The following is an 18743-nucleotide window of genomic DNA, read 5'->3' as shown; positions in this document are numbered from 1 at the left end:
AATTAGATAAGTTCTTACATCAGTCATTCAGAACAGCTTGGCATAAAACTGGCATTCTGGAGTCCCCAGGGTGCACCAGCCCTGCTGATTGAGGTGACAGTGGGTGATTGGCTGAACTTGAGTTCAGTGGGGTTTGGGTGTAATTGAGTTTAATACAAACTTCAAAAGACATTTTCCCAGGTGCTACTGGACTGAGAGAACATTTCAAAGAAAACGAAACAACGGCACCATTAGTCTTACTTGCCAAGGTGGTTTGTTTTATTTTATGATCTGATTATCTTATGCATTACACATCAAACGAGTGTAGTAGCCAGTTTAATAAAGCAGCGGCGGCATCTGCCAGCGTGTACAATCTCAATACAGCACAGCGTGTACAATCTCAATACAGCACAGCGTGTACAATCTCAATACAGCACAGCGTGTACAATCTCAATACAGCACAGCGTGTACACTTGAAACATTATAAAGCATCCTATGGGCACAAATACAAGGAGAACAACACACAATTTATGGTGTAGAAAGCTATGTGAAAATGCACATAACACAATTGGCAGCAATTAGTATGAAATGAATACCTTCAAATGTAGAAAATAAGCAAACAATCATACTGCATATGCTGTAAATTTACCTTACAGATTATATAATTAATGTATACTTCTCAGACACAAACACATCGATACAAACATAGGGCTCTATTCAATCCGCATCGTGGAAGTTCAACTTTACAGCGTGATGGAATTTAAAGGCAACGTTCCTGCTTTTGCGGAGACAGCATTCACGGTAAAACGCTGCATACTGTATGTCAGCTCAATCGGAAATTACCTTCACATTTCTATCGCAGACTCAGTAACGCTTCAGCGATACAGAGTGAATAGAGAACAACATCTGTCAGACACACAGACATCCTGCCACATCTACAGTACAGATTGAAATACAGAGTTTGAGAAATCTTTTGAGGAAACCCTACAGCTGTAAGCTTAAAGCACTTTGCTTTGTCATTATCAACATTGCTTCATTGGCAGTCAAGATCGTCTTTGTTATTTACAAAATACTGTCAATGCAAAATCACAGCCTCGCATACACTGTCTAAATATGACACGGTTTAGTAAGGAATTTTTGTTTACAAGTAAACGTTTTAGTAATCTTATACTGATCATAGGCAGTTCACTGCAAGGGTCCCTGTGAATAATCTCACATGTAATCCAACCAAATAGCCTGATCCCTAAAGTACATTTGTTCACTTCTGCGATCTAAAATGACACATTACATAATCTGAAACTACTCTTCCCTCCCTACTCCTAATACGGACATGATACATTCACTTCAGTGAGCTCTTTTAGTAGAATCTATAATAATATAGAAGAGTCTTATTACCAATCGATTCTGAAAAGCAAAGTGCATTGTAAGTATAGGAATGTTTGTCCACAATAAGCAGAAGGTTGTTATATCTGTGATTCTCATAAGCGCTATGTTTTGGTTCTGTTATGGTCCTAAATGACTCTACCTGTACATTCACAGCTGTATGTAGAAGCATTTAGTGTGATCGTTCACAACCAGTGATGGTCTCACACGTAGGACTCCTCAGCAAAGAGCAGTTGGTCAAAGTCGGGCTCCAGCATGGGATCACTACACCTCCTGAGCCGCTCCCTCTGCCCCTGAATCAGGGCTAGCGCCACCTGCTGACCACTATTGGGATTGCTGTGCGTGTGAGACGAGAAATAGTCCCTCACAGCCTTGGTGGCAGAGGGAGACAGGCAAAACTTCGGAGCCCCGTTTTGGTCCGTGCAGGACACCTTCAACCCCAGGTCTTGGGACCCGTCCACTGACTTTGACCTCTGACCCAGTTTGGCCTCTCTGTGAAGCCTCTCTGGGTGTGAGGCCTTATCCAGAACCAGGGCGTCGCCTAGATGTGCTGCCCCAGGCTCGGAGCTCCGGCGCTGGGAACACCTGCGCACGGAGAGACCCTCCATGCCTGGGGCTAGGGAGTGGGACTTCTGCCTGGCTAGGGACAAGCTGGGTCCACCCTGCCCAAAGAACACATGTTGGGGAGGGGTACGGATGCCCTGGTTTGTGACGTCATATCCCGTGTTGCTCGCTGCGCAGGCCTGGCTGTGTATCTCTCTCAGCTCTTTGACAGTGAGGGGTCTGTCTGTGGGTTGGTAGCAGGGAGAGCGGCAGGAGTGGAAATGCTCCTGGGACCTCTGGCGCGATGGTGGGCTCACCGAGCCTTGACTGGATCGTCGGTCCTTGGTCACCCTGCCGCGATTCTGCAACCCTCCTGCCTTTGGGGGGCAGCTGGCCAGGCTGGACTTGGGGGGGTCCTCAGACGACTGTTTCAGCCCTCCTTTATCCTGACATGACTTGCTAGTGGGGAGAGTCTTGTTAGTGGGACAACCACATGTAATGGAACTCACCACACCCCCCTCATCCTCCTGCTGCGACAGCGACAGTCTGCGGCCTCTCTTCAACCAGGTGTTGGGATGGAGCCCCCTGCAGCCCTTCAGCGTACCCCAGGAAGGGATCTCCTTCGGCGGGGAGATATTGGGACTGAGCCCCTGGCCTGGAGCCGGGGTGGGGATGGGTAGACTATGGGTTGAAGTAGGGGAAGGTATGGGGGTTAGAGGGACAGGAGGACCAGGGGAGGGAGTCAATCTTGCGGCATTGGGTCCCACCCTGGGTTGCCAGAATGGAGCAGACTGGATGCTGGAGTGGGAGAGGAGGCTGTCCAGGGAGTCCACTGAGGAGCGTGTGGGGGTAGGGGAGGTGGGCGGCGAAGAGAGACTGGAGTAGCTCGCGTTCCGGCGTGGCGTCTGTGCACCTTGTGACCCCGAACCCTCACACACACCCTTACTGCCATTCCACTCCCCTGTGTGTGTGGGTCCGTGTGTCTGTCCATCCTTCCGTAAGCTGTGAAACATCTCCCCACCTCCAGCCAGGTCATCGATGCTACCCAGCCTGTCTGCGTTCCCTGCCAGTCGCGCCATGAAGCTGGCCACAGAGTACCCTATGGCCGGCTCTGAGCACCTCCTCCCCCCCCTCCGAGGAGCTGGGGGGCTGGGACAGGAGGAGTGGGGCACAGCTGGGCTGCGTTTCCTGGTCCTGCCTCGGGCTGGGGTTGAGGGCTGGAGGAGGTTGCCAGATCCAGGTTGTGTGATCGTATCACGGTGGTGGTGGTTGCCAGATTGGGGGTCTGTGGTGTCGGGGTCTGTGTCCAGGTCGGGCTGCTCCTGGTCGCAGTCACTCAGGGTGAGGACCGAGTCCAGGCTGCCCTGCAGGGGCTTGGCTCTCCAGCGCCGCCGTGAGGTGTGGAGGCATGGAGACTCACTGCTGTCATCATTCAGCATGTTCTCCAGGCTGTCATAAGATGAGTCGGTCAGGTGGAAGGAAGACACGTCTGTGGAGAGAATGAGAAAGAGAGAGATAGAGGTGGACAGACAGGAAGAGGAGAAAATTAGATGGTGTGTGCTTTTGAGCAGGGGAATCTTTGCATAAACAGAGATGTTAGTGTGTGTGTGTGTGTGTGTGTGTGTGTGAGATACCCGATTCGGCACGTTTCCGGGGTAGACCGAACACAGAGGTGACATCCTCTCCGAGGACCTCCTGGCAGTGTTCTATCATATACCGCACCAGGTCACACACCTGGGGACAGGACAGGGGACAGGTCTTTAACCTGGAGGAACTACTACAGATACTGAGCTCTATGTATCTTTTTATTAGGCCTTGAGTTAAACAAACAACTAGCATTTAAGACACCGTGTTTTTCTCATGAGAAATCAGTCTCCAAGATAGAGAAGTCTATTCTTAGGACAAAGGGCTTCACAGCTTTCTAACTGCATGAACCAGGAAGGCAGGAGTGACGTGAGTGATGGGAATTCACCAGATAACCTTCTCAGAGAAAGAACAATCTATTCCGAGTGGGTTGGACATTCCGTTGATATGGTGATGAACTGACACAAATGCAGCACCAAAATGGCTCTGATGGTTACATTGATGTCGCTCTGTCTGTATTTTCAGTCTCAGCACGCAAGATAAGCTTCTAGGGGCTATTGAACTGGCTATGGAACACATGAACTTACTTGTAACCTAAGACTTTGTTGCATAAATACATTTTTGCTATGTTAGCAGAGCCGTCAGACAAATCTGTTAGCCATAGAATTAGAATGAACTGCTACACTATTAGAGAAAAAAACAACACCCATTGTGAGGGAAGGGGTAGAGTGTGTGTGTGTGTGTGTGTGTGCATCGCAAGACGAGTGTGAGAACAGTGCTGACCCTGCAGGCTAAAGGAAATGCGTTGCATATTTCCTAGCAAGCCTGTTATGTTTCCAGCTACCGTCTCATTACTGTTGAGTTCCCAGCTACATGTTAACTGTTACTCTACTGTGGTTCTCCAGTGTTTGAGTGACCATTCATTAGGTTACAGGATAAAGGCTTAAGTGGAGCCTAGCCTAGATAAAGGTTAGGGGTCAAGGGAAAGTGCTTATGTGGATTACCCCTCCAGTCGTCCCCTCACCTTCTTGGCGCCCTCCCCCTCCGCCTCTGGGCTGCTGGGGCCCAGAGCCCAGAGCATGCTGGGAGCAATGCACACAGACAGGTTGAAGGCGTTCATCTGGTTGTCATGGGCGTTTTCCTGGATACCGTGCAGCACGGCGACAACGTGGCGTAGCAACAGGGCGTTCTCTTTGGGCAGTAGACCAATCAGCCTGCAGAGAAGTAGGGTCACAGATGGGTCAAAGGTTATTATTGGTTATCAAAATGTGTAATATTTACAGTATGAACAGGGTCTGGAGTTTTCTCTGACAGGAAAAACTCCAGACGCTGGTTTGTTTATTTGGATCCCTATTAGCTTTTGTAGAAGCAGCAGCAACTCTTCCTGGGACTACAAAAAACACAACACATGACTCGTAACAAAACACTGATAGACAAGGACAGTCACACACATTTAAAACACAACACATGACTAGTAACAAAGCACTGGTAGACAAGGACAGTCACACACATTTAAAATACAACACATGACTAGTAACAAAACACTGATAGACAAGGACAGTCACACACATTTAAAACACAACACATGACTAGTAACAAAACACTGGTAGACAAGGACAGTCACACACATTTAAAATACAACACATGACTAGTAACAAAACACTGATAGACAAGGACAGTCACACACATTTAAAACACAACACATGACTAGTAACAAAACACTGATAGACAAGGACAGTCACACACATTTAAAACACAACACATGACTAGTAACAAAACACTGATAGACAAGGACAGTCACACACATTTAAAACACAACACATGACTAGTAACAAAACACTGATAGACAAGGACAGTCACACACATTTAAAACACAACACATGACTAGTAACAAAACACTGATAGACAAGGACAGTCACACATTTAAAATACAACACATGACTAGTAACAAAACACTGATAGACAAGGACAGTCACACACATTTAAAACACAACACATGACTAGTAACAAAACACTGATAGACAAGGACAGTCACACACATTTAAAACACAACACATGACTAGTAACAAAACACTGATAGACAAGGACAGTCACACACATTTAAAACACAACAAAATATAAATAATACAACTTGATTTGATTTGTGTAGGTACAAGCTGCCCCTAATGACTGATACGTGGTCAGATGTTTCTCATTAGTCTGATGGTTTTGATTAGGATTCAAGTAACGTGATAATCTGATCCTAGATCTGTCTTAAAGGGCTACCTCTACCTCCATCTGAACATGGACTCTGCTTTCCAGCACAGAAATGAATGATAACATAACAGTTCACACACTCTCTCTTTCTCTCTCTTTCTCTCTCTTTCTCACTCACTCACTCACTCACTCACTCACTCACGCGGCTCCCTTGTGACTGGGTGGAACGAATCAATAACAAATAGTTGAATGCCCAGGAGGAATATTCAGTTTGCCCAATATTTTCCTACTTTAAAGTGGCCTACAGTCGTGCTGACGCTGTCCCTAACCCTGTGCTCTGCCTGTTTAGAGGAGCTAGCTGAAAAGCTTTGTGAACCATTGAGATAAAACTCTCCATGATTAGAACACTGAGCTGAGGGAAGCAGTGGATCCTGGCACTCTTAAAACCCTATAGAGGAGTTTCCCTTTCATAACTAAATCACCTGGTTCATTACTCAGCCTATTACTGGGCGAGTAGGCTACTGCTGATACAGGTGAGGATGGAAAGTGTCTGTCTACCTCGTTATATCCTGTGCCTGCTCCTCCTCCTCTGCCTCCTCCGATTCTGCTTCCTCCATCACATCCATCCACTGTTCATAGAGGTCGGAACACAGCAGACTGCCCGGAATGTTCCGCAGGAAGTCCTGAATGTCGAGACAGAGACCAGAGTCACTAGACTGACACAATTTATAGTGGAAAAAATATACAACAGTAAAATGTCATTGAAGTTCATTTTGAGGTGAAGTTTTAGGTGGACACTTTCATTTGTTGTCATAGACTTTTAGATATAACTGTTAACGTCTTCAGACTCACTCAGTGGATCTCGACCAGATTATGAGCTACAGATGAAATTTGACAACCTTCCCTATTTAGCTATCGTTTTTGGCACAGCCTGTGCTGCATTGCTACGGGCTCGTATGTGTCACCCATAGAGATATGAGTCGATAATTGGATTGACGACAACAACACACCACAAGGGCACAGGTGTAATGTAACACTTGGCAAGCAAGGACAATGTCCTTCCCTGACATTAGTCATTCACAAGGTTCAAAGGTCGACTTTAGGCACGAAAAACGGTCCAACTCCGCCTCTTTCTCAATTTTCAAACAGAAAATGGAGTTTGCCTTTGGTGGTCCATCGACGTGTCATTCTGGTCATGCTCGCCGCGACTGACGTAGCTAGTTTGTTAGCTAAATGTAGCCGCTGTAGTTAGCCAGTAAGTATGTGTTGATGTCATTTCACAGGACGGATGCGCTAGAGATCGGTAAGAAATTGAGGTAATTTGAGCGTTTCTTTGCCCAACCTCAACACTACAGCATCGATGTGACAGCCGCATGTTTCTTTACAGCTTCATCTGCCACGGTCCTACAAGGTGACCAGAGTTACTAAGCACAAAGGTTCAACCTGTTTTTCCTCAGGTCATGAAAGTACATTTGGTTCCACTTCACTTGAACCCTCCGTCTGCCATAAGGCCAACATAACACATCACAACATTGGTATAATTGATGTAATTCTGCCACAGACTTCAGAGTTGTCTAGCGTGTTTTAGAGAGTGGACCTTAAACACAGCAGCGATGATGAAGACGTGCTCTCGTGACAGCGGGACATCCTGAGCCCCAGAGTCCAGTCTGTCCCTGAGTTCACGACACGCCCTCGCCCCCGCTGACCGTCGGAATATCCCCCGCGTGAACGGACCCTCGTTGTACAGAAACACCAGCATGTCCTAGAGAGACAGAGACAGACAGAGAGAGAGAGAGGTTGCAGATGAGATTGACACATTTTCAACCGACTTCCTCAAATCACTGTGATGGTGTCATTCTGAAGTCACTGTGACATCATCGCCTCACTCACCATGACGGACTTGGGCAGGGAGTTGTCCCAACAGATGGTGCTCAGCGATTGGCCAAACAGGTAGCCGGGGGCAGGAGAGGAGAGGTTTGTAGAGGAACTGTGGAGGTTAGGATTGGAGCCTTTCCAGAAAGCCCAGTTGATGAGAGAACGCCTTCGCTTGAAGGGCTTCTGAGCTGGGTCTACTGGAGAGAGATGTCAGGTCAGACAGGACGTGGTCACAACAGAGAGATCAAATCATTTGCAGTGCGACACAGGAGAGAGGAGACAAAGGGAATCAATAGAGTAACAAGAGAAAGCGTGACAGCAAAAACGAGCCAATCCTGGACCATCAGTAACAGACCAGTAATAGACCATTAATAAACCTTTTATAGACTAGTATTAGTACATTAAGCACCTCCTCAGTCCTCACCAATCACAGACGTTGTTGTTGTTGAGCTGCATCGGGTCTTTAGGATGAACTGGCACTGTTTGTCCACCTGTACCTGGTCGCGGTGCATCGCCCTCTGTCTGTCTGGAGGTGGAACTGTGTCCCTGCGGCCCGGCTGGGCCGGGGGCTCCCGCATATGACTCATCTGGATACTGAAAGGGAACTCATGACCTGGGAGAGGGTTAGGGCGTAAAGGTCAGAGGTTAGGGGTTCCAGTAGGATTTAGTTCCAGGCTAGTTCCAGGCAAGACCTTAGTTAGAATCTCACCAATGAGAGGGTAAGGGGCGTTGTCCCTCTTGGAGCTTACCCACAGCTGGTAGTCCTTCACACAGCTCTATGGAACACAGACAAAGATATTCTAAGAACCAAGATAAACAAAAACACTCAAAAAACTACATTAGTCAAGATAACAACAACACAAGACACAAAAAAAACAGTATCTCTCGATTCTATACACACCGTGACACCAAACTGTTGAAGAGCGAGTCGGACAACCTCATTGGTTGAATCAGAGTTACTGACACCCAAGGTCTTACTGACGGCCTGAGCACAACTCCCGATGCCTTTCCCAAACACCTTCAGTGGAATGGTTTTAGGATCATCCTTTTCCTTCTCCTCTTTTATTCGACTGGAAAAACAGGAAAGTTAGGATCCAGCCCACAGGGAGAACACATACTGTACACACATCAACATACATTTACAGTAGAAGAAACCATGAAGGCTTATCTGTTGCTCACCTTTTGAGCATGGAGAGCCATCTCTCCTTCTGGACCTCAGAGCAGGTAAAAATAAACCATGAAGGCTTATCTGTTGCTCACCTTTTGAGTAGGGAGAGCCATCTCTCCTTCTGGACCTCAGAGCTGGTAAAAATATACCATGAAGGCTTATCTGTTGCTCACCTTTTGAGTAGGGAGAGCCATCTCTCCTTCTGGACCTCAGAGCTGGTAAAGATAAACCATGAAGGCTTATCTGTTGCTCACCTTTTGAGCATGGAGAGCCATCTCTCCTTCTGGACCTCAGAGCTGGTAAAAATAAACCATGAAGGCTTATCTGTTGCTCACCTTTTGAGCATGGAGAGCCATCTCTCCTTCTGGACCTCAGAGCAGGTAAAAATAAACCATGAAGGCTTATCTGTTGCTCACCTTGTGAGTAGGGAGAGCCATCTCTCCTTCTGGACCTCAGAGCTGGTAAAAATAAACCATGAAGGCTTATCTGTTGCTCACCTTTTGAGTAGGGAGAGCCATCTCTCCTTCTGGACCTCAGAGCTGGTAAAAATAAACCATGAAGGCTTATCTGTTGCTCACCTTTTGAGCATGGAGAGCCATCTCTCCTTCTGGACCTCAGAGCAGGTAAAAATAAACCATGAAGGCTTATCTGTTGCTCACCTTGTGAGTAGGGAGAGCCATCTCTCCTTCTGGACCTCAGAGCTGGTAAAAATAAACCATAAATGTCAAAACAACAACAGCACGAGCAACCTAAACATGTCAAATAAGAACCTAAACACATTCTACAGCAACTTATAGAACCACCTGTAAAAATGTACCAGGTTGAAATATATACAACCTATAACGATCATAATGTTTATCGGAGGAGTCTGGGGAGGCTGGTGGGAGGAGTTATGGGAGGACAGACTCATTGTAATGGCTGGAATGGAATAAATGGAACAGTATCAAACACATCAAACATATGGAAACCACATGCTTGACTCAGTTCCATGAATTCCATTCCAGCCATTACAATGAGCCCATCCTCTAATAGCTCCTCCCACCAGCCTCCCCTGCTGTGTATATATAAGCAATGCTTCACTGCTCAGAAATACGCAGTGCAGAGTGCAGACCCAGAATGTCAGCTGTGTACCTGAAGGTGACCACACAGTTGCAGGTGGGCCAGCCCATGACGAAGCTCCTCTCTGGGTTGGTGCTGCCCTCACATACGTCCTCCATACACTGGGCTGTCCACATCTCACCCACACACACCTGGGCCTTCAGCTTGAAGTGTGTGGGAGACCTGAGGATGACAAACAACAGATGTCAGAGACACACACACACACTCATTTTCATTCACTGCCCTTCTGTCATCCTCCTAATCTTTCTCTCTCTTTACCCCCTCTATCTCCCACCTTCCTCCTCCCTCTCTCGCTCTTACTTGGACTTGGCGATGATGAGGATGTCGGTGAAGAGGAAGAGGTCTCTGTCCTGAGTCTGCAGCCCTGTCTTCAGCGTGACGTGGTCGTGCAGGAGGAACGCCCTATCAGGACACAGGAACGACTGGACCAATGGGCACGTCTCTGGACACACAGGAACCAGGAAGCTCTCTCTGGGGAGAAAATATCAGGTATACATCCAATCTAAACACACTTTTCCAGAATGAAGAAATATATTCTTTCCTAACCAAATTATACAACCGAAACAATCTTTAAAAAAGGTAAAAAATGTATGCAGGAACTTTAGTTCAGGGAATCAACATTATGGGGTATGTGGTTGAACTGTTGAATTAAATGGAATGTGACCCTGCTGTGAAAGGGGTCAGTTAGGTTAGTAGTCACCAGGGCGGATGAACACACCTCCAGTATGTCTTTAATATGGTTATTCACTGCCCTGGACAGAGGGTCAAAGCCAGGGATATTAATAGATCCCAGATCCTGATTGGGATGGATTAGCTATCTGAGAGGATTAGCGATGCCTGAGAGGAGAACCACTCTAGGACTAGGAGCTTGGTGTTTGTGTGTGTGTGTGTGTGTGTGTGTGTGTGTGTGTGTGTGTGTAACAACAACTGGAGATCAATGTGAACCATTCATTTCACAACCGCCTTGACATATAGCGTGTGAACACACACACAAACAGATGGAAAAACTCTGTTCCTCTCTTAGTAATGAAGTGGTTCCACTCCTTCCTGTTAAGCGTCTGTAGTGTGGTGCAGATTATGAGATCACCCCTCCGAGTATTTGGAAGACGTAGGCGCAACTCTCACTCAATTAAAAACTTGGTCCAGCTCCTTCCACTCCTCTCAATCACAGCTCAGAGTCCCAGGGGTCGTCTAAGCGGTAATGACCCTGTCACACATCCAGGCTGGGAGGGGGATGTCTGGTCTGTCTCCCTGTTTGGGTCAGTCCCTTCAGACAGCTAACTCAGACTGATAACACACTCTTAGAAAAAAAGGCTACTATCTAGAACCTAAAAGGCTGTACCCATTGGAGAACCCTTTGAAGAACCCTTTTTGGTTCCAGGTGAAACCCTTTCTACAGAGGGTTCTCCTATGGGGAGAGCCTAAGAATCTGTTTTTATTTTTTTAAAGAGTGCACTGCTGTCTCCTTCTGTTTGACCAGGGTACGCACATACACACACACACACTTACAAAAACACACATGCACACACATAGACACTCACTCGCGCGCACACACAAACTCACACAGACTGTCTCCTCATGTTCAGCCAGTGTGACCCTTGACCTCTCTAATCTATGATTATCACAACCCATGGTCACTTCTCTAGCCAAGAGAGAACCATAGAAATAGAATGGAAACTGTTGACTTAGAGCTCTACCTTGAGTGCTGAATCCTAACTGGAAAACCCACTTAACTCAAGCTCCGAGTGCGATATTGATGGGAGATTTGCAGGAAACGTTGAGTTGTGTCATTTTTGTTGAGCTAGGATTTGACCTTTACACCTAGTTTATGTGAAATGTCCCTGGTCCCCCAACATACCTGGAGAAAGTTCTGGATCTGGTCAGGGCTTTGTTGATGACCAAAGAGGGTGCGGACTGTCGACGATGGCTCAGAGACTTCATCCTCTGTGGAGGAGAGAGAGGGGTATGATAGGGGTGGAGATGGAGGGAAACAGAGAGAGAGAGAAGAGAGAGAGAGAGGGGTATGATAGGGGTGGAGATGGAGGGAAACAGAGAGAGAGAGGGGTATGATAGGGATGGAGATGGAGGGAAACAGAGAGAGAGAGGGGTATGATAGGGGTGGAGATGGAGGGAAACAGAGAGAGAGAGGGGTATGATATGGGTGGAGATGGAGGGAAACAGAGAGAGAGAGGGGTATGATAGGGGTGGAGATGGAGGGAAACAGAGAGAGAGGGGTATGATAGGGGTGGAGATGGAGGGAAACAGAGAGAGAGAGAGAAGAGGGAGAGAGGGGTATGATAGGGGTGGAGATGGAGGGAAACACAGAGAGAGAGAGAGAGAGAGAGAGAGAGAGAGAGAGAGAGAGAGAGTGAGGGGTATGATAGGGGTGGAGATGGAGGGAAACAGAGAGAGAGAGGGGTATGATATGGGTGGAGATGGAGGGAAACAGAGAGAGAGAGGGGTATGATAGGGGTGGAGATGGAGGGAAACAGAGAGAGGGGTATGATAGGGGTGGAGATGGAGGGAAACAGAGAGAGAGAGAGAAGAGAGAGAGAGGGGTATGATAGGGGTGGAGATGGAGGGAAACAGAGAGAGAGAGAGAGAGAGAGAGAGAGAGAGAGAGAGAGAGTGAGGGGTATGATAGGGGTAGAGATGGAGGGAAACAGAGAGAGAGAAGAGAGAGAGAGAGAGAGAGGGGTGTGATAGGGGTGGAGATGGAGAGAGAGAGAGAGAAATGTATGATAGGGGTGGAGATGGAGGGAAACAGAGAGAGAGGGGTATGATAGGGGTGGAGATGGAGGGAAACAGAGAGAGAGAGGGGTATGATAGGGGTGGAGATGGAGGGAAACAGAGTGAGAGAGGGGTATGATAGGGGTGGAGATGGAGGGAAACAGAGAGAGAGAGAGAGAGAGAGTGAGGGGTATGATAGGGGTAGAGATGGAGGGAAACAGAGAGAGAGAAGAGAGAGAGAGAGGGGTGTGATAGGGGTGGAGATGGAGGGAGAGAGAGAGAGAGAGAGAAAGGTATGATAGGGGTGGAGATTGAGGGAGAGAGAGAGAGAGAGAAAGGTATGATAGGGGTGGAGATTGAGGGAGAGAGAAAGGTATGATAGGGGTGGAGATTGAGGGAGAGAGAGAGAGAGAGAGAGAGAGAAAGGTATGATAGGGGTGGAGATTGAGGGAGAGAGAGAGAGAGAGAGAAAGGTATGATAGGGGTGGAGATTGAGGGAGAGAGAGAGAGAGAGAGAGAGAAAGGTATGATAGGGGTGGAGATTGAGGGAGAGAGAGAGAGAGAGAGAGAGAGAGAGAGAAAGGTATGATAGGGGTGGAGATTGAGGGAGAGAGAGAGAGAGAGAGAGAGAGAGAAAGGTATGATAGGGGTGGAGATTGAGGGAGAGAGAGAGAGAGAGAGAGAGAGAGAGAGAGAAAGGTATGATAGGGGTGGAGATTGAGGGAGAGAGAGAGAGAGAGAAAGGTATGATAGGGGTGGAGATTGAGGGAGAGAGAGAGAGAGAGAGAAAGGTATGATAGGGGTGGAGATTGAGGGAGAGAGAGAGAGAGAAAGGTATGATAGGGGTGGAGATTGAGGGAGAGAAAGAGAAAGGTATGATAGGGGTGGAGATTGAGGGAGAGAGAGAGAGAGAGAGAGAGAGAGAGAGAGAGAAAGGTATGATAGGGGTGGAGATTGAGGGAGAGAGAGAGAGAGAGAGAGAGAGAGAGAGAGAGAAAGGTATGATAGGGGTGGAGATTGAGGGAGAGAGAGAGAGAGAGAGAGAGAGAGAGAGCTGTACAGACATGCCAGACACCACAGAGACTCTGATCCAACAGCCCAAATATGTCTTCAACTCTGACTTATGTTCTCTAATGGGGTTTACCTTATTTACAGTACACAGCAGCAGCTGGCTGGCTGGACAGACACATACAGCATATAAACAACGGTTCAAAAGCGTACTGTGGTGCAGCCTAAACATTGCACAAGTCTGAGGTAAAGAGATAACATTTACACTAGTTGTATGCGATAACTCGCCATCGACTTTGGTGTCAGCAGTCACCGCTAGAATGGCCTCCAAACAGACAGTTTGAGGGAAGTGAAATTAACAATGGAGGTTTCAATTAAATAACAGGGCTGAGGTGTCCCCTCTGACAGGAGAGGACTGGGGTTCTTTCTCAGTGAGGGATGTCTCCTGTAATGTACTGTAGGGAGCTCTGGAGAGACTTTCCTTTTGAGGGACAATAAATGCCATTCATTAATTGGGAGTCCAAATTGGATTGGAGGGTATATGATCTTATTTTAAGATAAAAAATATAAAGTGAATATGTAAATAGGAAAATCAGATGTTATTCCTCTGTGAAATCTACAGGTAACCCTGTGTACAACTGTGGGGTCAGTCATGCCTCATCTGGGGTCACCAATGTACAGCTGATTAATTGCATTACAACATGTTACCAGCATGCAGGGTAGGTTACTTTCTAAATGTAATCTGTTACAGTTACTAGTTATCTGTCCGAAATTGTAATCAGTAACCTAACTTTTGGATTACCCAAACTCAGTAACGCAGTCTGATTACATTCAGTTACTTTTAGATTACTTTTCCCTTAAGAGGCATTAGAAGAAGACAAAAATGTATGTTACCAATTGAACAACATCTACTGCAGGATAAATCCATGTTAAAGTTTACATAGCTGGCCTTATATGGATGTTACATTTTACTTTATAGGGTTGGTGATGTCGGCTTCTTCTAACCATTCACTTTCTACTACATAGAATAATAAATTATATTAAGAACATTAAATTATATAAACTATATACATTAATGTAAAAATAAGTCCAAAAATGGCAACTACAGATTGCCACTTTTAAGTCTATCAAAAGTGTGCAAGTTTGAGCATGTGTCCAGTAGGCCTATGGGTTATTATTGTTTTTACCAGCATGAATTAGACTGAGCAATAAAATCCCCGCTTTTATTCCATAGGTTTGGATCTGCACTATGTAGCTGTTGCAAGAGCACATTTTTCACTGGCTGTCCACTGGTTTCAAAAACAATGACTGATGATTGATAGGCAGCTTAAACGTATTGAATTCAACCATTATTGGGTTCAAATACACATTTAGATGTGGCGCAGATATCTAAAATTAGAGAGCAACAGTGTGATTCACATCAATGCCCTATGTAGATATCAATAATAAGTGATATCTGTATCGCCGTAGACTACACCTCTGCTGTCATCCTTACCTCCAAGTGTTTATTCAAGTTGGATAATCTTTGGATGCCGACAGCAGTCGCACCATTGGAAGACATAGCTTGGACTGTAGCCTAGAAAAACCTATTTATGCTCTTGTCCCGCAATCCATCAAACACATGTGGTGTGTCATTATAGTGGTCTCTGACATCATAGTGGTCTCTGACATCCTAGTGGTCTCTGACTTCCTAGTGGTCTCTGACTTCCTAGTGGTCTCTGACTTCCTAGTGGTCTCTGACTTCCTAGTGGTCTCTGACTTCCTAGTGGTCTCTGACTTGTGGTCAGTCTCGCTCAGGTGGAGCAAACTTAAATGTGCGCCTTTTTTCAATGCCGATTTGAGTGTCATGGAGAAAACAGAGAGGAGTCAAAGATTTGTTTTGCAAACATCCTTTCTGAATTTAAAAGTAATCCTCAAAGTAATCTAGTTTTTCAAAAGTATCTGCAATCTGATTACAATATTTTTTGCTGTTAACGGATTACAGTTACCGTTTTGTTGTAATCCCTTACATGTAACGGATTACATGTAATCTGTTACTCCCCAACCCCGGTTACCAGAGTAGTTGGTTATTAAGTTAATACATGGCACATGGGCAACAATGTAAAGCATTGCCTGTTCTATCTCAAAGTAAACAGCTAAATAACATGTTATTCTGAACTGTACAGATAATGATTTGTGTCATGACTTTAGGCATAATCAAGTTTCCTCAACGGACCACTTATTTATGTTAAGCCCATCAGGGTTATCTAGCCTGCTGGTCAGCAGCCAAATCTGCTGACCTAAACAGTTACCTATCCTATCCTGTGATGACATCAGCTGTCACTACTGGTTATAAGGAAGGAATCTATACTACATTAGTAATGACAGTTATTATGACACAGTAATATACAGTGCATTGGAAAGTATTCAGAACCCTTGACCTTATCCACATGATGTTACGTTACAGCCTTATTCTAAAATTGATTTCAAAAAAATGTTTCCCTCATCTACACACAATACCCCATAGTGACAAAGCGAAAACAGGTTTTTAGAAATGTTTGCAAAAAACAGAAATACCTCATTTACATAAGTATTCAGACCCTTTGCTATGAGACTAGAAATTGAGCTTAGATGCATCCTGTTTCCATTGATCATCCTTAAGATGTTTCTACAACTTGATTAGAGTCCAACTGTGGTAAATTACATTGATTGGACATGATTTGGAAAGGCACCCACCTGTTTATATAAGGTCCCACAGTTGACAGAGAATGTCAGAGCAAAACCAAGCTATGAGGTCGAAGGAATTGTTCGTAGAGCTCCGAAACAGGATTGTGTCAAGGCACAGATCTGGCGAAGGATACCAAACATTTCTGCAGCATTGAAGGTCCCCATGAACACAGTGGCTTCCATCATTCTTAAATGGAAGAAGTTTGGAACCACCAAGACTCTTCCTAGAGCTGGTCGCCCGGCCAAACTGAGCAATCGGGGGAGAAGGGCCTTGGTCAGGGAAGTGACCAAAAACCTGATGGTCACTCTGACAGAGCTCTATAGTTCATCTGTGGAGATGGGAGCACCTTCCAGAAGGACAACTATCTCTGAAGCACTGCCAATCAGGCCTTTATGGTAGAGTGGCCAGACGGATGCCACTCCTCAGTAAAAGGCACATGACAGCCCTCTTGGAGTTTCCCAAAAGGCACCTAAAGACTCAGACCATGAGAAACAAGATTATTTTGTCTGATGAAACCAATATTGAACTCTTTAACCTGAATGCCAAGCGTCACGTCTGGAGGAAACCTGGCACCATCCCTACCGTAAGGGTGGCAGCATCATGCTGTGGGGATGTTTTTCAGTGGCAGGCACTGGGAGACTAGTCAGGACCGAGGGATAGATGAAAAGAGCAAAGTACAGAGAGATATTTGATGAAAACCTGTTCCAGAGCGCTCAGGACCTCAGACTGGGACAAAGGTTCACATTCCAACAGGACAAAGACCCTAAGCACACAGCCAAGACAATGCAGGGGTGGCTTCGGGACAAGTCTCTGAATATCCTTGAGTGGCCCAGCCAGAGCCCAGACTTGAACCCAATCTAACATCTCTGGAGGGACCTGAAAATAACTGTTCAGCGACGCTCCCCATCCAACCTGACAGAGCTTGAGAAGATCTGCATAGGAGAATGGGAGAAACTCCCCAAATACAGGTGTGCCAAGCTTGTAGCATCATACCCAAGAAGACTTGAGGCTGTAATCACTGCCAAAGGTGCTTCAACAAAGTACTGAGTCAAGGGTCTGAATACTTATGTAAATGTCATATCTCCAATTTATATTTTTTATACATTTGCTTTGTCATTATGGGGTATTGTTTGTAGATTGATGAGGGGGAAAACAATTGAATACATTTTAGAGTAAGGCTGTAACGTAACAAAACGTGGAAAAAGTCAAGGGGTCTGAATACTTTCTGAATGCACTGTAGGTCTTGTGACTGGACAGATAAATGAAATAGTTATTAAAACGATAAATTACTGAAGCAGTCAGGGTATTAATGGCAGGCTTGCTTATAGCTGATATTTCCACACAAAGCAGAGCAGTGGGTAAAGCCTACTGCAAAAGGCTGCCAGTCCCCACGCAGCCAGACACTATAGTGGTGCCAGAGACTGGAATACCCGGCTACAGAACACCACAGCTTTTACACAAACACCACAGCTTTTACACAAACACCACAACTACTAATTCAGAAGACTGCGGAGGGGGAATCTATACATTCCAACTGTTGATCATTGTCCTATAATAACCTACAGTTCGCTATATGATAAAAGCCTAAGGTTTCAAACGAAGATGTCATATTTGATATACTGCATAAGATCAATGGTTTCAGAGCATTGAAACGCTTTTGAAATGTCACATTTTCGCATGGCTATGCAACAAGTAGTGCTATTTTCAGCAAATAATTGAGTTGCATAGGCCTAATTCCTGGGTCTGTCTATTGATATTCTGATTAGTATCTACAACCGGAGGGTTCGGTTTAACGGCGATTTACTCCCTCCTCCTGCGAACACCATGAGTCTGAACATAGCACCAGCAATCCCCGTGTGAGCCCGTGCGCTACTGGACACAGAGCGCGCAACACAACACAGTTGCAATAAGCTCCTTGACCAAAAAAGTATATTCACTGTTTTGAAACGCATAACAATCACACACATTAATCGGGAATGAGTGCGTAAAAACACATGATTTGGCCTATGACGTTAATTTACCCTCTTGTGTTCATGTTGCGTGCTGGTCTTGGACTCGCCGGTGAGTGACGTCCTGCGGCTCAGCTCGTTCTGTTGCTGTGGTGACATGGTTTCCATCCAGGTAGAGTTCCGTGGGAAAAGGGGAGCTGCAACCGCGCTCTACTGTCCCAAAGCTATGAAACTCCATAAAAGTCCTTATTCGTTAGAAGCATAAATTCTCCTGTCGACACCTTGCAGTCCAACCAAAGTCGTATAAAGTACGCACAGGATCTGTATACGGTATTATGCCCGTCGTGGTTGAAAATGAGAGTTCAGTTGTCTGGTGTTGAAAACGAACTGCCTATGCCATGCACATCTTCACAAGTTATAGGTCCTCTATACACGCACCTCACTCAGGCTCTCCACACACTGAAAAAAATTGGCTGTGTCAATTCTTTACACACGAGCTCGT

General features: G+C 45.9%; 1 protein-coding gene across 1 annotated transcript; it reads right to left on the bottom strand.

Annotated features, from left to right (window-relative positions):
* Window positions 1-230: 230 nt before the first annotated feature.
* On the bottom strand, window positions 231-18498 carry LOC139412892 (rho GTPase-activating protein 20-like). Its single transcript, XM_071159721.1, has 14 exons — window positions 18314-18498; window positions 11706-11791; window positions 10148-10318; window positions 9860-10009; window positions 9226-9267; window positions 8462-8630; window positions 8270-8336; window positions 7985-8173; window positions 7576-7757; window positions 7283-7447; window positions 6244-6368; window positions 4514-4703; window positions 3540-3639; window positions 231-3394 (listed from the first exon to the last, which is right to left on the bottom strand). Exons 1-14 carry the CDS (start codon window positions 18407-18409, stop codon window positions 1566-1568), a joined length of 3561 nt encoding a protein of 1186 aa, XP_071015822.1. The 5' UTR covers window positions 18410-18498; the 3' UTR covers window positions 231-1565.
* Window positions 18499-18743: the final 245 nt, after the last annotated feature.

This window comes from Oncorhynchus clarkii, chromosome 7 (assembly GCF_045791955.1).
Source record: "Oncorhynchus clarkii lewisi isolate Uvic-CL-2024 chromosome 7, UVic_Ocla_1.0, whole genome shotgun sequence".
Lineage (NCBI taxonomy): Eukaryota > Metazoa > Chordata > Actinopteri > Salmoniformes > Salmonidae > Oncorhynchus > Oncorhynchus clarkii.
This window is presented reverse-complemented; position numbering and strand designations above follow the sequence as displayed.